Source organism: Lipophrys pholis (assembly GCF_963383615.2).
Source record: "Lipophrys pholis genome assembly, chromosome: 6".
NCBI classification, from domain to species: domain Eukaryota; kingdom Metazoa; phylum Chordata; class Actinopteri; order Blenniiformes; family Blenniidae; genus Lipophrys; species Lipophrys pholis.
The window spans coordinates 30,951,363-30,974,542 of record NC_137629.1 but is presented as its reverse complement, the minus strand read 5'-3'; the positions used below and the strand labels follow the sequence as shown (position 1 = coordinate 30,974,542).

At 44.0% G+C, this 23,180-nt stretch overlaps 1 protein-coding gene across 1 annotated transcript; it reads right to left on the bottom strand.

The window, feature by feature from the left end:
* Nucleotides 1-331: 331 nt before the first annotated feature.
* Nucleotides 332-15,885, bottom strand: tgfbi (transforming growth factor, beta-induced). The gene is made up of 17 exons (XM_080465914.1): nucleotides 15,587-15,885; nucleotides 14,284-14,382; nucleotides 7,984-8,048; nucleotides 6,821-6,978; nucleotides 6,563-6,727; nucleotides 5,886-6,032; nucleotides 5,667-5,808; nucleotides 5,379-5,591; nucleotides 4,559-4,696; nucleotides 4,318-4,460; nucleotides 2,777-2,913; nucleotides 2,192-2,316; nucleotides 1,814-1,938; nucleotides 1,269-1,371; nucleotides 1,079-1,146; nucleotides 758-782; nucleotides 332-649 (listed from the first exon to the last, which is right to left on the bottom strand). Exons 1-17 carry the CDS (start codon nucleotides 15,718-15,720, stop codon nucleotides 594-596), a joined length of 2,043 nt encoding a protein of 680 aa, XP_080322040.1. The 5' UTR covers nucleotides 15,721-15,885; the 3' UTR covers nucleotides 332-593.
* Between the last annotated feature and the right edge of the window lie 7,295 nt (nucleotides 15,886-23,180).

Genomic DNA, 23,180 nt, shown 5'->3' with positions numbered 1-23,180 from the left:
TCAATGTTGGCCCCGTTCTTACATCTTTCCTCCGTGAATTCTCTGCTGCTCCACTTAAAGACTTCCAATATGGCAGCAAACTGTAAATTAAACATTTACTTTTATGATGTCTATGATTATTAGTTTTTGAATACAGCTGTTCTCCCTTCAATGCTACTTGATACACTTTGGGGAAAAAAAACAAGGTTGAGTTTGAGGATTTTGACCTTCTGACAGTGGCAATAACTGTGGATAGAGGTCACGTGCACACACACACTGAGGTCACATGCATGAAGGTGATGTGTACAGCTTCTCTGCAGCAGAGCTACATGGGGCATTCAGACACGACTCAGGCGTTTTGTCACTTTCAGCTTTATTTTACAAACACAGGCTGAATGTTGCAGCTCAAGAGGGAGCGAGGTCGCCCCCCTGCTGGCTGTAAAAAACACGGCACCAACTCCAAACTACAAGTTTTCTTCATATTTATTTTTTTTTTTTTACAAAAACTTTTTAAAAAAACAACAACTTTTCGGATATTTTGAGACGCTGCCACTGAACACATCACGTCACCTCCGTGACCCTCTTTCTTCTCCACTGGTTTTTCCTCTGTGCGCTCACTGCTGCATCGTCCTGCTGGAGCGACTCCGGACCACCTGCCGGAACAGGTTCTCTGGACACACAAACACACCAGGTAAGTACAAACCAGGACCGAGGTCAGACAAGGACAGATCAATACCAGGACCAGCAGGAGCCTGGAGCAGAGCAGGGCCAGACTCACCATTCCTGAAGCTCTTGGCGTCAGCCTGTAGGACAGAAAGGAGAAAGATTGTGTGACAAGAAGGTTGGTGCTCTGATGGACTTAACCATGGACCTGATACATCTGCTGTGTGTGGTCAGATTGCTTTTAAAAGCTTGTTCTGTCTGGCGTGATGTTGGACCCTCAGTAGGTGTCTGACCTGCGAGAGTTGTCACAGACTGTTCAACAGAAAGGACGAGGAACAGAAAGACGACTTGTGTCGTGACGACTGTGGGTCAGATAATCGTTGGTTTGCTCAGTGTAAACGCACAAAATGCCCACAAGGTGTCTCTGAGTTCTCACCCGGAAAGAAGCGGCAGATCTTAAGGGAGTAGCAGGAGCGTCCGCCTGCTCGCGATCTACCTTCGGAGCTGAACAACAACAACAAAACAAAACAATAGTAGCTCTAAAATGACAACAATAATTTAAAAAAACATAAACAACAATAGCGGAACAAGAACAATGAAGACAACACCAACGCAAGAAGACTCACGCAGAGGTTTGATGATGCTGTTGACGGCGTGCACGACGCCGTTGGTGGCCATCAGGTCGGCGTCGGCGACGGGGACCTTGTTGACATAGACGGTGTAGTTACGCTGAAATGGAAACACGGACACAAGCTGGTTAACGATAACCGATCAAACACATTTTAGTTCAGGGGCTACATACAGCCCGGGTTTATCTCGAGTGGGCCGGACTGGTAAAATAGTGCTATAATAACATTTAAATTTAAACTTTGAAGCTTTTCTTTGTTGCAGCATGTATGTGGTGAAAATGTCTATATTTTCGTGAAACCAAACAATTACTACAACTTTTTTTTAAATAAAATTATCCCAGGCAAGTTCAAGTGTACAAACATATATTGATGTATAAGCCCTTATTGATATGTTGATAATACAAATAAATAATTTGTTGTCTATAAAAATATATTCCTACAAAATAGATAATTATATTTGACGCTATTATATCAAGTCTCTTGAAGCAACACAGTTCAGACAAATAACTAATATTAAGTAAAGAAATCTGCTTTGGACTGACCACGCCCAGCTCCAGCTTGTCTCCCAGCAGAGGGGTGACACGGGTGTGAGAGGTGACTCCCCCGCTGACCAGTAGCCCCTCCCCCAGGTGGTACCTGAGCACCGCCGACAGCGCCGCTGGATCACCTGACAGAGAAACAGTTTCATCTGAGTGAACGCGTGAGGGGCTGCTCCGTGAACACGTGAGGCGCAGCAGCGTGTCGTTATGAGGAGGTGACGCAGACACGGAGCAGGCGGGTGGATGTCCGGGCTGCGTAAACAGAAGCTTCGGACCAAAGAAGGAGCGGCGTGTCGCCGTGAGATCTTCCAGACACTCCTCCCGTCTGTTCCGGTCTGATTAATGAAACTGCTGCGCGGCCTCAGATGTGTCACTACTCACGTAGGAGCCTGTTGAGGTCGGCGTGCGCGCTGAAGGCTTCGTTAGTGGGAGCGAAGAAGGTGAGCGTCCCCTGCTGGTTCAACAGCTCCGTCATGCCTGCTGTTTGGATGGCTCCAACCAGGGTACTGAGACGAGAGTGAGAGCAGAGTGAAAACAGGGCGAGTGACTACAGTGTGATAAAACAGTGATTATAGAGTCATAAAACAGTGAAAATTGATAATATGAGTGATAAAAGAGTGGTAAAAGTCACTACAGGGTAGCAAAAGAATGATAATAGAGTGATTACAGAGTGATAAAAATGTGATAGTGAAAAAGGAGAGATAACAGTGTAATTACAGGGTGAATAAAAAGTGATAACTAATAAAAGAGTGGTAACAGTGACTACAGGGTAACAAAAGCGTGAAAACAGAGTGTTAAGAGTGACTCCAGGGTTATGAAAGAGTGATGATACATTGATAATATGAGTGATAACAGAGTGATTATACGGGTAATAACAAATTGATTACAGATGAAAAGTGTCCCGTGTTGTATTTTTGGTGCTATGTAAGCAGAATTGAGGCGATCGAACAGATTGATTTTCCTCACCTGAAGCGGTCATCAGACTTCAGGATGTCCATCAGAGTCCCCATGGGCGGAGTCAGCACTTTGTTCACAGTGAACAAAGTGCCGAAGCGTCCAGTCTTATCGTGAGCAGCAATGCAGGCATTCTCTATGCACAGGTTCTGTAACCACACACGTATAAGAAGATATAAACCAAAACACCACAAGCACACATGAGCATCACACATGTACAACACATACACAATATCTATTGTACACAACACATACACATCAGACATGAAACTCACACACACATTGCGTGCATATACAACACACGGTCATTGCATTCACAGGAGGAGATTAAATATCAACCAGAGAGACACATTTTCACCAAAGTTTATCACACACACAGCAAGTCATCTGATACATGTTAATGCACACAAACACACACACACACACACATGCACACACACACATGCATGCACAGTCTGGAAAGATTTAGTTGTGGTGGGAGGCAGGAAGCTGGTTGTGGTCTGCAGAGTTCATTACCGAGCAGAATGTGAACCACCCACGGGCCCGAGACCTTGGAACATTTTGGGACCAGTTGAGACAACAGAGTGACCTCACATCTCCTCTGATCAGACGAATAATGCGGTTCTGAGGGGTCCAACAGGTTTTTGTTCTGTTCCTGGAGAATTTAATAGGGATTTCACACGTTCTTACAGGATTCTAAAGGGTCTTTTAAGGTCCTCATAGGTTTTAAAGGATTCTACAGGGTCCTATTGGGCTGCAAATGGTCCCATAGGGTCATACGGGGTCTTACATAACCCTGAAGAATTTTACAGAGTTCTACATTGTTATGAGGAGTTCAACAGGGTTTAGAACAAACAGGGAAATGTGCTTGAAGTTGGACTTGTATCTTCACATTAAAACCAGATGTGGGCTTCATGTCGACGGATCAGCACCTTGTCTCAATGTCCATGGGTTCATAGGATAAAGGGGCAGTTTGTGCCGGGAGGGGAGGGGGATGTTGATGTTTAAGTAGTCGATCTGAATTTGTTGTTGCTGTTGTGACTTGGTGGACGTCGACAGTGAACCTACATGAGAGTGACTGTAAAAGACCGTCTGTGTGCAGTTTAGGTTTTTTTTTCCATCTCCACAGCAGTGATGTCTGGACCGCCTGCGGTGCAGTAATGAGGCTGCTGACATGCACTTCCATCTCCTGCATTAAAGAGCTTTTTTAAACCGAGCATGAGTCACCTGGTACATCCCAAACCTCTGAACACCAGGACTGGAGGATGAAAACCAACATTACATTTCATCACATCTCGCTGACTGAATGGGGAAGCCATGAGCGATGGAATGAATGACTCAGGCCCCGTTTACACGACAACGTTTCACGTGACGACACCTAATCTGCTGTGAAAAAAGTGTTGTGTTTACACTGCAGCAGCGGACACACAGACAACGATGTAGTTTGTATAACAGCCCACGGGAGGGCGCTGCTGCTCGATTTTGTAATGAGACCACACAGACTCTTGTGCAGAGAACGATAGGCTATAAACGTGAATAAATGTCGCTCTCACATTTCTGTAGACGAAGACCCGCAGTCGCAGGCCTCCCAGCGTCTCCAGCTCCTGGCCGTGGTACAGAGCATTGGAGGACAGTTGCTCCATCAGGATGTGATTGGTCATCAACTTCCTGGTGTCCGGAGTCATGGTCAAGCTTCCTGTGGGCACACCGGGACACAAACACACACACACACACAGACACACACACACACTTGTCAGTGCATGCTGCAGGTCACCAGCGAACGCCTCGGGTTACCTTTGAAAGCGTCGTTTTGAGGAGCCAGCAGGGTCAGGGCCTCCGAGCCTGTCAGGTGAGAGCTGAGCCCCGCCTCCACAAACAAATTGCTCGCCGTGGAAATAGATGAACCATCAGCCAACTCCAAGAGAGTCTTTGCTGCAAGAGACGCAGTGACGAAGTCAAACTACAGTTTTGCTGTACTGAGTGGTTGATCAATTAGGAGTATCAGAGGTACAGGTGAGAGTATCAGGAACAGTGGTGGGTTAAATACAGTGTGTTAATAAACCACATTACAACAATTGTGCCTCTTTCAGATTGAGAGACGCCACCAGTGATGAAAATGGTTGTACTTTTAAACAGCTAGTGAATAGAGAGTACTTATTCAGATGACTCTTTTATTAAAATACTTGTAAACAAATACAAGGAGATGCTTAGTTATTCCCTTTTAGAAAATGAATGTGTTTGGGGCTGGTTTCCTTGAAACGGCAGTCTGAATTCAGGAAAAACAAAAGGTATACAAGGTATATTCTCAAACAACACATCAATCCATCTTTCACAGCAAGAGAGAGAAATCAAGAAATCCTCTCATTTATTGAAGATTATCTATAAAAAAATTAAGCAAATACAGTTCAGGGCCTATTGTTAGTTTGTTTGGAAGAAACATATTTTGCCAGTATTACAGTTTAGTAATATATTCTATTTTTATTTTTTAAAAAGTCCTTCTTGCTCCCACCAGCAGGGGCGGTGCCCTGGCGCCCTCTATTGGCCAGCCGCCACTGATCAGAAATACATGCTGGAGTAGTGGTAGCACAGGTTAAAGTATTAGTACTGCAGGCACCTGAGTCGGGGATGAGCAGCTCATTGATGTAGTGGATGACTCCGTTTGTGCCCAGCTGGTCCTTCCTGGTGACAATGGCCTTCCCGTTGAGCGTCATTGAGTCTCCATCGCAGCCGACCTCCAGCGTTGTGCCCTGCAGCGTCTCCATCGGCGTCCCTGCTACCACCGACTCGGCACACTGCATGTGCTTCAGGATGTGGTAGTTCAGCATGTCTGAGGGGGTGTGGAGAAGAGGATGGAGTTACACCAGGGTTGGTGTCAGCCGAACACACAGTCCCTCGCTCCTACCTCTCAGAGCCACGGGGTCTTTCAGGATCCGGTTCAAGGTGTCCGGGGGAATCTTCTCGAAGGCCTCGTTGGTGGGAGCGAAGATGGTGTACTGACCCTCATCCTCCAGGATGTTGGTCAGACCAGCGGTGACGAAGGCCGCCTGAAACACGGGGAGGGAAAACTCAGACCAACCCTCTCTGTTTGGCCGACTGAAGAGTCACCGATGGCGGCACTGACCTGCAGCGTCTCCAGGTCGCCGTCCACGTCGAGGATGGTCTGCATGTTGTTGCTGACGGCGGTGATGACACGGTCCACCACGTGCACGATGCCGTTTGTGGCGTGCTGATCGGGTTTGATCAAGCGGGCGCAGTTCACCGTCACCACCTGCAGGGGCACCACAAAAACTTTGTGCGCGTGTGGGGAGTGTGTACTTCAATTCAATTCAACTCAATTTTATTTGTAAAGCACTAAATCACATCAACAAACATCTCAAAGCGCTATCACAATGATAGAGTACAACAGAACCCAACTAAACCTTTCCAAAGCAAGCAGATGTAACAAGCAACAGTGGCCAGGAAAAACTCCCTCGCATGGAGATACTTGTGTTACAGTGTAATACTATGCTTTATATTGAGCGTGTAAACAGTGTGAAGTTGCGGGTTATGGTTGTGTAGTTGTGTTATGGTTTGTGTAGCTTTGTGTTACTGTGTGTATGTATTACAGTGAGTGTATTTGCGTCACAGTGTGTGTAGTCATGATACAGTGTGTAGTTCGGTTACGTGCGTATTTGTGTGAGTGTTTGTGTGTATGCAAGGACCCCAATGTAGTAGTAGTGCATGCGAACCTAGAAGTACTGGTGCGCGTGTGTAGTTGTGCGCCACTGTGTATTGTTGTGTCGGAGTGTGTGCGCTCACCCCGTTGCTGTAGTGATGGATGTGAACTTTGAAGTCTTGGTACATGGAGGAGAAGGAGGAGCCGTGTTTCAGGTCCTCTGAGGTCAGTCTGCGGTTCACCATGTGGTAGTGAAGAGCGTTCAGCAACTCGATGTTCACGTTGCTCACCAGAGCATCCAGGATTTCCTATAAAGAAAAGACATCTTCACCATCACAATCATCATCATCATCATCATTATCATCATCATCATCATCATCACTGCCGCCACCAGTACTGACAGCAGGTAGAGCAGCCCAGGCGTCGTTGCTTGGAGCAAAGAAGGTGAAGCTTCCGGGACCTTCGATCTCCTCCCTCAGTTCGGCTCGTTCCGAGTACATCTTTGTGGTCGTAGCTCCAACTACACCCAAGGTGTTGTAGATGTTCACCAGAGGCAGCGCTGCAACCACACACACACACACACACACACAGTGTTAAAAGTGCATTTTCAGGCTCTATAATAACACACTTTTGGCGCTTTTCCACTAGTTCCTGCTCAACCTTACTCGGCTTGACTCTACTCGCTATTGACACTTTTCCACTTCGCCGCTACCAGGTACTTTCCTGGTTCCTGCTCCGCCGAGCTTCCCAGCGAGCTCAGGCGAGTAGAAAATGTGACGTCGGCAGATGGCAGGCCGCTGATTGGCCGGCGCGTCACGACACAGATGAATCAGGGGGGTGGCTCATTCACCCCGACATTTTTAAAACTCGATCTCAACAAAAACGCTCCCAAACAGAGATGAATGCACAAAAATAAAACCCATAGAGCAACGAGGATGTGTGGGTGTTTCTTGTCTGGTAGTGACCAGAGGATTCAGGAGCTCTACGGAGCGACCCGCGACAAGTATCAGAAGGTGTCTGACCCGCAGTGTTTTGGATTAACTGGTTTCCTTATTAACTGGTGACCGGCTTCTTCCAGCCTCCCCGTTTCACAGCAAATATTAAAAACCCAACTAAAATCCATAGCTGTCCTGGTGATCGTCATTTAACCGCATTTCTATTAAAGTATCGGACCGTTTCTTTGTCTTATTTTAACATCAGCTGCTACTAACGGCTTGTGGCCGAAGTCACCAGTTAACAGGGGCACCAGTGAAACCAAAACACCGGACAGAGAAGCACGATGGTAACAATCCACATTTTGTAACATTATTAATAAATATATAAAAATATATACAATTCAATTTAGCTGATATTCAACACACCTTCGCTCCACATCATATCAGGGGTGGATTACTTGTGCACGACGGGGAAAACTATGATGACGCCGCCCACGCCGTGGTCGTACGATATTGTAATGGAAAACGACCGGGGCTGAGTCGAGTAGCGGCCAGGCGAGTCAGGTGGAGTAGGAGTTAGTGGAAAAGAGCCATTTGAGTCTGTTTGTGCTGAGGGTGCAGATTCTTACCTGCAGGACAGCCTTTCTCTCCAGGAATCCTCTCATAACCCGGACAGCACTCGTAGGTGATCACCCTGCAGACACAGCACAACACGTCTGAGGAGGAAGTTCCTGATCTGGTCCTGGACCTTCATCTGATACAGGCCTCGGTTTTAGGCATTGGTGCCAGAGTTGGCACCGTTCAGGGAAATCATTGGTAAACGTCCTCTCAGTAGACATATGAACAAAAAAAACAATGGTCATTGAGGCAAGTTCCTGTAAAATTTGGCACTGAGCTCCCTTACATCCATGGATTTTGTGATACAGTGATGGGCCACCAAGGCTTTTTGTCACAAACCAAAAACATTTAAAAATGTCCTGCAAATGACCGAGAAGGAACTTATCAGGTGTGCTAGGAAAGGTTCTGCGACTAAATGAATTGTCTCAGTGATCAATTGATCCTGCACAGTCTCATCTCCTTATCTAATTCGACCAAACCCTTAACACCCTGAGCCCTAATCAGGCCAAAGGCTGCTGAGAAAACAGGTCCGATCATCGTCCTTCAGAACCTGCTGGGGAGTTCAAAGACCTGAAGAGGTCTGCAGAGTCCAGGTGGGTTCATGTTAAAGAGTCTATCAGACTCAGCCATGGTCCATCAGGCTCCAGGATTTTTTATTGGTGGTTCACTACAGGACGGGGATCTGAAACATCTTCAGCACGCTGACTCAGCAGGTTGAGCCTGAATATGGAAGTCCCAGAAACCTTCTAAGACCAGTGTGTGTGTGTTGGTGAAGCTCAGCCGCTTGGCCTCTGTTCTTCTAGCAGTTCTTCTCCGTTCAGACTGTCTTCACGAAGCTGAGGTGGGTTTGGGGGGGGGGGGGCGTTTGATTCATTCAGCAGGACGTCTGTTTCTACTGTAAGCGCAGATGACCCACGGTGAGCGGAGATGTGAGCGCCCTCAGAGGAGCTGCTGTGGGGCAGATTTACACCACATGTGCGTGGCGGTGAAGCGGTAATGACGCGTGCAGGCTGGGAACAGGAGCCGCACAGATTTCCACCATAAAGCTGACTCCGCCGTCTAGCCTCGTAAAGCTCATTTCCTCTGAGAGAAGAAGAATCTGCAGCCGATGCCAGGAAAAATACTGCAGCGCCATCGTGCAGGGGCGGGGCTCGCAGTCCGATCCCGAGCCCCACGGCGGCTGGAGGCGCCCTGCAGGAGCCCTGCAGGAGCGGAGGTTTCAGAAGCAGAGTGAGACGTCCTGTTTCCTCCACTCTGACCTGCCTCGGCTGTGGTGATGTGTGAATACTGAACTCAAGACTCAAGTGGCGTTTTACTGACTCGCGTCCCATGATTCATGGCTGTTATTAACTCGTTTAATGACTCTTCCCAGCTCCAGCTAGGGTGACCAGATTCCATTACTGACGTGGTACTTAATAAGTACCGGAATCAATCAGCCTTTATCTTAACAATGAACCAATACAACAATTTACCACTGAATGAATTAACACAACGCTGTCCAACGAACACAAAACCATAATGACCTAAACAACAGGAGAGCAAACAGAAGCTCAAGAGGCCTCTTTGTAGATGTGTTAATCACCATGAACGCATGCAGTTCAGCTTGATAAGCCAGTAGCGTTAAAATTCATCACCAAGAAAGGCTGTGTTTATCTCACGCCAGAAGCTCTGCTCGAGTCGTCACATCTGTTCGGCCACATCAAATACTTTTTTTTTTACAGTTCCTGGGTCAGGAAAAGTGATCGGTGGTCGCTCACTGCCAACTTATGACTCGGAGAATTGCACAGTGTGGTTGAACACTGCTGTTAACTGGTCTGTCTGGCAGTCATCATTGGGCTTCTGTAGAAATGCAGGAATTTTTTGCCTTTCTGAGCAAACGGATCTCTTTTCACTGACCTCACCTTGTTGCAGCCTCATTATCTTTACAGTTCTTACTTGTGTTTGACAGGCGACGCGGCGTCCCTGCTCTCTTTGCAGCCATTGGATGACAGCAAAATACCCAATATATTCGATAGATTAAATATTCGACAGATAGCTGCCAAAATAAGAGCAGATACCATGTCACTGATATTCGAAATGCATATTTATGAACGTACACTTTTTAGCCCCACAGGAAAATAACAGCTTTGATTTTCTCGTGGCAGAAGTTAAAAAAAATCGAATTAGTTTAGCTTGAGAATCTGTTCCTGTTTTTGTTGTTGCCATTTTATTGTTTCACATTTTATGCTTTTTAAGTTGATTTATGTACAACTCTTTGTTTAAAAGCTGTGGTTGTTTTAAAATTCCTTCATGAATAAAGTTGAGATGAGTCGTTGACATTTTTGCCAAATGTGGAAAAGAATATTAAAGATTTCTTATTTTTTTGCACAATATTTATTGATCATTAAAAAGAATAATCATGTTTGATGAATGGAATGAAATGGTGTTACCATCATCAGCTTATTTAAGAACTAAATATAACTAAAATGTTATTAAGAGACATTAAGACAGTGGGTACATCATAATTTGTTTTTATTTATGTGGAGGTTTTATGTACGTCACATAAAGTTTTTTACATTTTCATTTTATACGGTTGCTATGCACATTGTGATTTTTAGATGTACTTTGTTTTGCATGTTTATTTAATTCAGTAATGTGTTTTGAGGGAGAAAACGGTCAATAGAGTGGGTGGAGGTATTTCTGCACTTCAGAGACATTCAGATGAGATGTTTTCTGCTGGTTGGGATGAAAACACTCACGCACGCACGCACCAGCATTTTGATACGTCAACACAAGAGTGAGATGGAGGACCGAATCCACAACAGCCACCAACAAGAAGACGACATGATCGATCACGAATGATAAAACAGACCATAGGGTATGGAGCATGAGCGTACCCTCAGTGGTTCCCTCTCTGTCTGACAGGCGTCCTGTGAACTGTGTGTGTGTGTGTGTGTGTGTGAGCTGTTTGCACAGCTGCCTGCAGCTGGTCTTCAGTCTCAGAGGAGAACACGGCTCAGATTCAGTGAGCCGCTCCTCCTCGGCCGGGTTTGTTTCCCCGGTGACGCCCAGCGGGAGCTCTGCCGACGGCTCGATGTCCCGACACGTGTACGAGTGCACACCGAAGTCATTTCCCCGAGTCCTCCGCGAAGAAACGTGTTTCTGACATGAAGATCAACTGAGAGTTCTCCTCCTGCCGTTTGTTAATGAGGATCCTGAGGATGAGAGTTTCCACCATGACGTAGGTGTTTGTGGTGTCTGTGGCATTTGGTAGAGTGGGTGGTGGTGGTGGTGGTGGTGGTGTTCCTGGAGTTCCTGGAGTTCCTGGACACACAAAACGCTGCTCGGCTTGTGAGGTGGGAGGGTGGGTGGGGGGTTGTGAGTTATGAGTCTTCCTTCTGCTGACCTCCGACCTCATGATCCTCCTCCACACAAACATGGAGACAAAGACGAGACTGTGTGCCTGAAAACACCCCCAAAGGTCTGCAGAGCCAATCAGGATCAGGAAGTGTGTGTGTGTGCGTCTGTGTGTGTGTGTGTGTGTGTGTGTCTATAGGGTCATCATAAAACTGAGTGGTTTTATGATAAAAGTTTGCGGAATTTGTTGCTCTGTGAGGGTGTGTGTGTGTGTGTGTGTGTGTGTGTGTGTGTGTGTGTGTGTGTGTGTGTGTGCATAAATTTGAGTTTCATTTCCTGACATAACTTTCAGTTCCTCTTTGTTTCCCGACAGACCAAAGTGTTTTCCTTTTCAGCTGGGGTTCAACTTTTCAGGTTCTCCTTTACCTCCCCCCGCTGCACTGCACCACCACCTCCTCTCCTCCTCCTCCTCCTCCTCCTCCTCCTCCTCCTCCTCCTCCTCCTCCTCCTCCTCCTCCTCCTCCTCCTCCTCCTCCTCCTCCTCCTCCTCCTCTCGTGATGAAGACAGTTGACATCTCTCGTGAACCATCACTTGACGCCCCCGTCCAGAACCCCAAAAGTTGTCATCCAATTCCCCGGGGACTTTCACTGACGAGGTAAAAGGAGGAGGAACATCCACGCCGAAGAGAAAGAGCGGCTGATCGAGATGTTGTGTCTCTGATGGTTGTGTAGATTGTATTACTGTGAGTGGAGATCATGCAAACGCCACTCGTCCAAGTTACCTCTGCAGTATTCCTTATTCACTGTTGTCTGTCCGTCTGTCAACCTCCTCTTCATCCTTCATCACTACATCATTCCTCCACGCACCATCAATACATTCCGTCACCCCTCGATCCAGCGGCACTGCCTACTCATCACCCTGCCGTCTGTTTCCCGTTGCTGCTCCAGCTGCAGGAGGAAACACCACAGTCCAAACTCTTGGTAACTAACGTCAACAAGAAACCACAGAATTTCAGCGAGAGCCCAAAACTCACGGCCACAGCGAACAACTACTAAAGCAATAACGACCACCAGCTATCCACCAAGAGGTGCTGCCAACATCAACTGACCCTCAAACCACCATCCAACCACCCAAAGATCAACACAACTCCACTGCCGAGCGCCACAATCAACATCAACCGCACACCGAGAGCAACTTCCAACGGCAGCCGAACGTCGATCACCAAATGACGAACACAAACCAAACTTCAAAGAGCCTCTACCAAAACCTGTCAGGCTGCAACATCGCAGTTATGTGTGAAACACTGAGCGTCTCCATGGCAACAGACGCCGATCTCCTCCATGAAGTCCCTTTCCCATCCGCTTTGTATGGGACTTGTGTTTTTTCTCGCAGTTTTTTGCGGATTTATTCCAAAAGGGTCAGCCGTTAACATCTCTAAATCGAATCGATTGGTCCTTGGATGATGGGATGTCATCCCTGAAGATTTGTGTTGTATGTATGTACTTTACATACTTTTCACAAAAACTGCTCATGCAAGATTTCACGAGTAGTCTTTGCGAAAAGTGGGTAAAATACATACATACAAACCAATAAATGAATAAGTAAATACACGATCACCCAACTTTTGTTGGTCGCCCAACTTTCATTGGCCAAGGTAATAAATAAATACTCGCAGACAAAAACATAACCTTCCCCCAACGTTGGTTGACGAAGGTAACCACCACAACAACCGACCAGAACCTCCTCCCACCCACCAACACAGTGTCTTATGAGCAGTGGCTTAACTCAGTTTGACTTTGTGTGTTATAATATTAAGAATAATAATATTAGAAGAATGACATTAGGAGAGAAGAAGCAGTTCCCCCTCAGTCTCGGTTCTGGTTCTTCGGCTGGTGTGTGTGTGTGGCTCTCAGTGTGTAACCCGACACATGTGTACGAGTCTGCATTCGGAACCAGACTCCGAGTCTGGTTAAAGTCCGGATGAGTCGAGCCTTCAGATCGGCCCGCTCATCATCCGCTGTGGTTTTGTTGTGGAGACGTGGGAAAACAGTGCGAGCCGCTGTCTTCCCTCCACCTCCAACCATCAACAATGACCTCATACACTCAGTCTGGCAGCACTTTTCAATCCAAACACCAAACTTTCCACTGAACTTTACGCAGCGTTCCAGGCCCAGCGTGCGGCTGCGGCTTCGTGCCGGAGGAATGAAAATCTGCAGGATTTCAGGTGATTATCAGGTTTACTAGAGCTGCTTTTTCCTGCTGACTCACTGTTTCATAATGAGGAGCAGCAGAGGAGCAGCGGAGGAGCAGGGGAGCGCTGCTCTGCAGGATCACCGCTCCACATAAAGGTACTCTATGTCTGCGAGGACGCGACGCAGAAGACACACCAGTGACCGAGGTCACAGGAACACATCGCAGAGTCAAGGGTTGTCGGAAAAGCCAAGGCTGAGGACCCATAAGAGGAAACGCCGAGTGAGGCACAGTGAGGCTTCACTTAAGACACGGTGAAAAGACGGCGGAGATACAAACATGTGAGATGTCGTTTGGATAAGTATTAAATCAACACGACTAGAAAATGCAGGAAGAGCGCACCACTGCAGCAGCCATGTTAGAGACCGAACTCAAGGACCTTGAAACTGCCTGATACGGGGGGTGGCACCAGGTCCACCTCAGACCTGCAGACACCGGGTCCACCTCAGACCTGCAGGCACCAGGTCCACCTCAGACCTGCAGGACTGAAGTCCACCATGAAAATTCAGGAGCCTCTTGCAGAGACCAAGAGTCTTCAGATTAGAAATATTATCAAGAATAACACCAATTAACATGTTCTACATACATTCGTGAAAATACAAAGCTTGTGGAACTACCGTTGTTCGTGCGTGTGTGTGTGTGTGTGTGTGTGTGTGTGTGTGTGTGTGTGTGTGTGTGTGTGTGTGTGTGTGTGTGTGTGTGTGTGTGTGTGTGTGACACTCACGTGGGCTTGCCGCAGACCTTACGGTGGTACCATTGTTTACAGTTGGTGAAATACTTCTTATCAGTTCCCTTGATCTGCTGCATGGCACAAACATTAGGCCTGAGGAAGAGGAGGACAGATGAAGAGTGGAGATTCAGACTCACAGAGACAGTGAACGCACCGTGGTCCCTACAGACTGAAGGCTGAGAGTGATGCCTGATGTCATGCTGTCATTAACCCCTACTGGTTAATCCTTTCACCCCCATGCACTCAGCAAAGCACAGAAACACCCGGCAGAGTCTGGTTACCCCCAGAACCTCTCGTCCTTTTCAGTTCAGCAGGAAACTGTGGGAAAGGTTCAGAACAGGTGAGCTCATCACCTCCCTAACCTTACTCATGTTCATTCATTTATTCACCTTCATTAAGTCACTTTTAATTAACCTGGATGAACATTCATTCACCTGCATGTAGTTTCTCATTAACCTTCAATAATATTCAATCACAACTCATTAATTAATTTGTCTATTAACATTATTTGATATTAACCATCATTACCATGTTCGTCCATTCTCATTAACCAGCATTAACTCAGCCATTAACGTTCATCAACTCACTCATTAACCTTCATTGAAATGAAACAATCTAATCAACATTCATTCATTATAAACCCTGATTAACATTTATTATCTTCAACATTCGTTACCTTTCATTAACCCTTTCATTAACCATCATTGCCATGCTCACCCACTCTCATCAACCCACATTAACCTTCTTTATATTACTCATTAAAGTTCAGAAACCCAATTAGTACGCTCATTAATCAGCTCATTATTCATTAACCTGTCTTAAACTGCTCAAAACACTGACGTTCACTAAACATCCATTATTAATAAACCTTCTCATTAACCCTGAATAAACTCTATTGACCCACTACATAACCTTCTCTCTTTTAAAAAAAAAAAAAATTAATCTTTATTGAGCTTCATTAACCCCAGTTAACCTGAAATAACCCGCTCATTAACTCCCATTAACATGAATGGTCATTATGTCATTAACCTTAATTAACCCTTTACTTAACGCTCATTAACCCATTCGTTCCTCTTCAGGCGTTTCAGCTTGACCTAATGGCTGAATGAAAACAAACAAACAAACAAACAAACACTGTATCCATCGTATTCAGCTGTCATTTATTTTCATTTTCATTTTAATAAATAAATAAATAAATAAATAAATAAATAAATAAATAAATAAATACTGGAGTAACTAAAGTCCTGGAGTACTGTACCGGGAACAGTTCGGTTCGGTTCGGTTCGTACAGACTCACCCCTGCAGGCGGCCTCGGATCCGGCTGTGCTGCAGAACCGCCTGGTACGGGGAGCGGGCCGCGCACGCGCACAGGAACAGGGTCAGAACCGGGACCAGGAGCAGGCCCGGGACGCGCGCGCACACCGACATCATCTCCGTGTGATGAAGTTCTCCTCTTCCTCCACTTCCCTGCAGGAACACCGGCCCGGAGCTCCGCTCTTTATCCCGGAGGGGAGGAGAGAGGGGAGGGGCCAGGGGAGGGGGAGGCTCTTCTCTTCACTTCACTCTGTACTGCTGTAAAAGTACTTTCACTACCATGTCAAATATTATAGCATCGCCACGGGGTCCAGACAGTCCTCGAAATTCTGGGAGATGTTTTTATGGAAGGAGGTACCAGGAAAGTTGAGAAACACCTGATCACATTGATGCTTGAATCATTAAAAAATAGGTATTTCCTGAAGCCAGAAGAAAAACAAAACATGCAACTTACTCAAAGTTATTCTTCTTAATCATTTAAGAGTTCAGGCATTTTGCATTGTAACCTTATTTTACTTCAACGTTTCATTTGAAGCACAAAGGTCACCATTTTATGTTGTCGCTACGTCCATTACCCCCCAAAATTAAACACAAATATTTAGATATTTCACATTGGTTCTCACCACTACCTCTTTCAAAGGTACCCAATCGTCTAAAATTACAAATATTTTCTCAAAATTAAAAAAAAAAAAAAAAATGTAATACAGGAGGGAAGACAGATTTTTCACTCGAAATATTATTTCAAATGTTTTTAAGTATGCAATATCTAAGAATTTTAAGGTGCAAGATTCTATTAATAGGCCATTAATGGTTTAACGAGAGGAAGCTTTATTTATAATTCAAATAATAATTTTCAGGAATTTAATGCAGGTCTCTATGTGTTATGTATGTAGTTCTCTAAACCTCAACACAATATGTCATATATAGAATAATAAGTCTGAAATACGGTTTACGCAGATATCTCTTGTTCAAAAAAAAACTGCTTGTTTTGTAAATAATACAAACAGATTTATTAGTTTATATATTGTAAATGTGGCTTCCAACTGAACTTATGATGAAAGATTAGCCCCAGCAATTTATTTTCATATTTTCATTTTATTTTTATTTCATGTACTTGTTAAATTTTTACTCCATTTAGGATTAATTGAATGTCACAATTTGTCATAACTCCACCAAACACCATTTATTTTATTTTATTTTCATTTAATGATAACTTATTGATGTCAAACTATTCCTTTAACCTGATGAACTCCTTATCTACTGTTGTCAACACTCCTTTTATGTCTGGTCCTGAGCAAAATATATTTGTATCATTCACAAATATTATACATTTCCATTTATTAAATACTGTACAGATATCATTCAAATAAAGTATAAATAACTTAGGTCCCAATACAGAACCTTGTGGAACACCACATATTACTTTTATATAATGTGACAATGTATTATTAATGTTTATATACTGAAACCTTTTATCTGAATAACTTCTTATCCAGTTTAGTGTAACACCTCATTTCCTATGATGCTCCCATTTCTGCAGAAGTAAGGAGGTTATTTGTGTCGAACGCTTTACGTAGATCAACAAAAACACTTCCAGAGTTTTTTTTCTATAACTGTAGATACATTTTCTAGAAATTCCAATCACTGGTATGGATATTGGTCAGTTCCTCCTCATAAAACTGCTATTAAGACCATCTTCTGTGAACAATTGTGAAATTAATTTTCTATGAACACGTCAGAAATCCATCGTCAGTGAGCGCAGTGAAGGGAACCTCAGGTAAAGCTCATGGGACACATATATATATATATATCTATATAAACACTGTCAGTGAGCACACAGTGAGAGTAGACATTGGCGCTCATGACTCCATGAGAACTCTCAGATCTTTGCATAATGACAAGCAGCTCACACACAAATGCCTCCATGGCTGGTTACCATGGTGACGTCTGCAAGTAAACTGCCTCCAGCTCCAAACAATCAGAGGAGGACCGGCAGTGTGAGAAAATCCTGAGAACTCCCGAAAACTCCGACATGAGTCCGGCAGCTGTTGTGTCATCGGTGTGGAGTTTATGTCAGCCACAGTCGCGGAACTTGGAGGAGACCTGGAAAACAAACCGTTCATTCATTCATCTAATATCACTCATTCATCTGATTCTTAGGTCTGGTGACACAGAAAACAAAGGACGTCACTCACTGATCTTTTTGTTAGTTTATTTCATTCATTTCCTGGGAAGTAAGAACAGTAGAGCTGTTGTTATTGTATTCTGCAGGGGCATTTTTAGACAGTCTGGGGGCCCCAGGGAAGAGACTCCACACACACGAACACACACACACACACACACACACACACACACACACTCTTCTTCCTACCCCCATTTTCGAACCTATAAAGCACATATGGTAAAACTGGAGTATGTGTCAAGTGATCTCTGGATTACTCATTTGGATGAGTGTGTCTCTCTTTTTTTTTGTCAATTCAGTTTGTTTGTCTTGTTTTTGTTTTTTGTACATGTTTGGAAATAAGTAAACAAATAAAACAACAACACAAATGTAACATGATTTCATTAAAAAAGTGGAAACTTTGCATGAGGTCCTATTTTTTTTTCTTGGTTCGACCAAACGCCACCGCTGCGTTTCAATACTTTCAGACGTTTTGGTTTTAATCAGCTTTAAGGCTGAAACGCTCCTCTCAGGCGCGGCAACGAGGACACCAAGAGCAGAGACGAGCGGTGAAATCATTAGACGACAACAGCTGTGAAATCGTGGAAAACTTCTTTGGCTGAAACACCTGCTTCAAACGTATGTGCGCTATCGGCGACCAGCTAACTGTGACCCTCTGAGACCCGCGAGGATTGTAAAAATGTTTAAAAGGAGAGAAATATTTCAGAGAGAGCAGCCAGCTGGGGGTGGGGGTGGGGGTGTGTGGGGGTGTCTACATCAATAGAGATGCTCTTCAGTCACACAGCTTGTCGGTTGATATAAAAAATGGTTGATTGATCAGTCAGTCGTGTTTGTTCAGTCCATTCTGGTTACGGTTACATTAACACGAAATCTCCTATCATGCAGATGACACACCGCTCTATATATCAGTGTCAGTGAATGATTTCAGCCTTGTTTGTATGGAACTACGGCCCAAAATGTAACAACGACCCGAATTGTTATGAAATATAATACGATAAAACCCGAAATGGAACAACTGGTCAATAATGTAAAAACTTTTAACAAGAATTTATATGTGATCTCAATATGTTTAATGTTATACATTATTTTGTACTGATGATTGGATAAATAGATTATAGAGAACAGATGACTATAAATGACTTGGGCAACAGCAATCATACATGAATACCATGAACTGTATATAGATATATATATATACGTAAAAAACAAATTGTCCAAACTCTTCTCAATCTTTCAGTGTTATTCAAATTGAAGCAGTTCAACGATAAATCATTGACTCACTTTAAGATGGAATAAAATTATTACACTATTAAGGAATGTAATGTAATATTAAACGTTTTTAAGTTTTGGGATCAGCGTCTTTTTACATTATTAACCAGTTATTACATTTTATGTTATACTACTTTTTTTGTTATTACATCTCTGGCCAAGCACTTTTGTTACATTATTAACCAGTTATTACATTTCAGGTTGTATTGCATCATATTTTATAACAATTTGGGTCATTGTTACATTTTGCCCTTTATACCTGCGGCATAAATGTAAGTGCATAAATAAAATCAATGAGTGGATGTGTTTTACAATTAAACCCAGAAAAAAAAAAGTAAAAGCCCCAAAGAAGAACGACTAGACATCATGTCACTGAAGACAACAAGTCAATCTAGAAATCTGGAGTTCATTCTGGACTCAGACCTAACAATAACAAATAAATAACAAAATCAGATCACTGATATATGGCAATTATTGTAAGATTTCTGACCAAATTAAATTGTGCAATGTGAAACATGCACACCCTTAAGGTCCACAGAAGAGGTTTGCTAAGAGTCCGAGACTCTGAAGCAAATGAGGTGAAGCAACTTTGAACAGATCATCAGACAGCTTCTTTGGCTGGGAGAGTGAGAGGTGCTCGAAGTCTCAGTGGATCAGAGACAGCGCTCACCACTGCCAGAATTCCTCTCAATGTGTTTGGCTTCTCGTCTCAGTCCAGTCATTTGATCTGCTCCATATTAATGGTGGCAGGCACAGATCTGCTGTTGCTCACCGACTCGGTCAGCTGCCAACCTCCTTTTGCTGCACAGATCTATTAAGTTTGATCTCACTTGTGCTGTTTTCTGTGCCGCTGGTAGAGGGATTAGACAGTCATCCACCCACAAACTATTTCTTATGGCGTCAGTTAGCTGTGGTCTGATGTGGGGGTTGTCTTCGGCAGTAAAGCAACCAGCAGATCATGGGAAGGAGAAAGCTCCATACAAGTGTACCAGCACGTGATGACTGGCTGAATCCAGCTGAATGTCTCATCCTGTCACCACAAACAGAACACAGTAAGTCTTATAACTCTTACTTGGTGGGACAGGGAGTGACTCTCTGCCACTGATGAATTGGGCTCTAGTCTGAACCTGAACTCCAGTGAGGGAGTATGTGAGATTTAGGGAGTTCAGGGATAATCCCTGAAAGACTGGACCGCAGTCAAACACCAACCCAAGAGTGATGTTTCTGGTGGTGGTGAACCACATGGTGTGGGATGTACCAAATGTATGAAGTTTTTCCATTACTTCTTTTCTCCTCTTCCTGTGAAACTGCTTCATCATGAACATGAGCTCTAACATCATCACCGAGAAAGACAATGTTCTCTCTGTACAAAGACTCTTGATCCATAAGCATTTCCTTTGAGATCATAAGATGTCGCATGGCTATGTGGCAGTTCTTCGGGTTCTCGGGAATATGCACATCATTTTTCTCAAAGGGTGTAGAGTAGTCACCATTCACATGTGCCACAGATTTTAAGTGTAAATTTTAACTGTCGTTTGCTGGTTTGAGGAACCTTTTTTATCTCTGATTCACATTGTTTTCCTGGTTAAAGGAATTGGGTTTACAGTGATGAACTGGGTCTCACCAGCTCTGGAAACACTGCCTCTTAAAGACCCATTTATTAGATCTCACTGACCATCAGACTTTTTCTGATTTCCCAATCGTTCAAGCTTTGCCTCCTATCACTAGTCCAACATGGCTCCCTGCTGTGACTGGCATCTCCTTTTCGGTGAGAGCTTCTGGTAAGTCAAGAAAACTGAGTCCAACAATGCCAGATACCTTTAACCCCTAAACCACATGTCCCACCTCATGATTTATTGTTTGCTGTAAGACGTGTGTTCTTCTGCTTTGGATGGTCAACTGTGAGATGAGGCATTCAGCTGTGCTACCTGGGTCATCGAATGTGTACATCTTTACTACCCTTGACCTTCATAGGCGTCACTGAGAGGAATTTACTGGCCCCAGAATTGGCCCCAAGGCCTGTGTACTTCGGGGTGCATCCCTTCTGTACATCCTGTACTGGAAACTTCCCCTTTCTCTTTGTTCTTAGTTCTAATCACTCAATATTTACAACGCTTGGATATGATGTAGAACTCACTGTCACGTCCTGCACCTCAAGCTGCTGCATAGGTGCACTGTTGCCTCACTTTTGGCGGTGAAGCAGGGAGGCTGGCTGATCACCTGATTCAACTCACCCGCGGTCAGGAGAAAGCATGAGCTGCTCCGAGATTTCCTGGTAGATGGTTGCATTGACTTTGGTGGACAAACATTAAGCAAACATGACATATGTGAAGCATTAGCTCCAAGTGAATCCCTTCTTCACGGTCTTGCGGTCAGCCCTTTTGCTCGTGCTTCTTTTTTCCCCCTCCCACTTGACTTTCCATCGATATGCTTGGAAACAGCCCTCTGTGAACCACCGATTTATTTTGCAATAAAGTTTTGTGGCTTAATCTCCATGTGGAGGGTGTCAATAATGGTCTTCCGGACAACCGCTGAGTCAGCAGTCTTCCCCATAACCAGGCGGAGAGAGCTATTAAAAAATTTAGGAAACTCCCCCATACAACTGTGACACCATGAGTCTACAACATCAGACTTTTCAGAGTGTTCCTAATTTCTGAGATGCTGACTGTGGGATTTTTGTTAGCTGTGACCAATGACCATGAAGTTAAAAAAATAAGAATAAAACAATAAATGCCTAAAATGTATCTACATGATATCTCAAAAGTTCTCTTATATGAGGTACAAACCCTCCATAATAATCATTAATGATCATTTATTTCCAACAACATGAACACATCAGTATATAAAGATATGAACATATAAACACATGAAAATATAAAATTGGGAATATCGAGTGTATAGAATAAACAGTCTGCAGTATTGAGTCACTCAGTTCTCACAGAGTTACAGGATGGAAATGAAAAGCTGCTGATACCGGATCAGTCTGACGTCACCCTCGTGGCTCCACCCACAGCTCCACCTGAGCAGCAGGTGTAAGTTCCGGGTGCGTTTAAGCGCTGAGGTAAATCACAATACAACCGGCAAATTCACTTCAGACTATGGGAATCACGAGCAGCTTTGAGAAATACAACTGCAGGAGACACTTTTTGAAAGTGTTTTCCTTTTGATATTCTGCAGATGTAATGAATTTCTGCTTGAATCAGACGACAAAAACAACAAAGCGTTCATTCACGACAAGCACAGATTTTGATGTAAACTTTCTTGATGATGAAGACACTAAAATAATACAAAGATTTACCTCGTATTCTGATTTGTTTTTCATTTGTTCAACAGACGTTAATGTCAACAGGAGCCGAATCAAATGTACAGTTGCACCTGAAGGCAACACCAGTCTGTCACCAAAGATGCTCTCTGTAAAGTGATGAGTGTTCAGTGGCAGAGAATCGATCCCCCTGAAGGAGTCACAGCTTTTTGGAAACACACAAACAATAAACAAACAACGAAGTGAGGTTTTCAGATTGTTCTTTGTCCTGCTGGGTGATTGAATCTTTCCTGCTCATACAGGTCAAGATATAAAGGGAGTCTCCCATAGTGCACCCCAGTGCACCACACCAGCTTGAATATCATTTTCTTTTTTCTTTTATGACTCTTTTCTTTTTTTTTTTTTTGATTTGTGGCTTATTTGTGTTAATTTCTGAGTGTTTTTTCCTGTGTAGTAGTTTTGTGTATTAAAGTCAAGACTGAACTGGGGGGAAAAAATGGCGTTCAGGTTTGCGGCTCCATCTGCTTGGATCGAACTACAAAAAAACCCTGAAGCTCAAAAACCTGGTTTCAGTGGACTCTTTCAAAATGTTGCTTAGCGACATGAAGACAGACACATGTGTTTTGAATGAACTTGTTTTGTTTCATATGTGTTTAAATTTTTCTTATGTTTTATGTGTTTTATGTTTGTCTGAAACCAGAGTGAATAAATTAAAAAAAATTAAATCTTAGTAGCTCTTTCATCTATTTTTTAAATCACTTTTTAAGCCAGTTTTTTTTTTTTTTTTTTTTTTTACTCAAGTGGTGCCTTCATATGGTCCAACCCGCGCAGGGGCTCATGGGTAATGTAGTCCTGAGGCGTGGC

Coding starts and splice junctions, on each gene's coding strand:
- tgfbi (XM_080465914.1), bottom strand. CDS start 15,720: ATGATGTCGGTGTGCGCGCGCGTCCCGGGCCTGCTCCTGGTCCCGGTT. Junction 6,033..6,562: donor TCCATCACTACAGCAACGGG/GTGAGCGCACAC, acceptor GTGCCCCTGCAG/GTGGTGACGGTGAACTGCGC. Junction 650..757: donor CGCCAAGAGCTTCAGGAATG/GTGAGTCTGGCC, acceptor TTGTGTGTCCAG/AGAACCTGTTCCGGCAGGTG.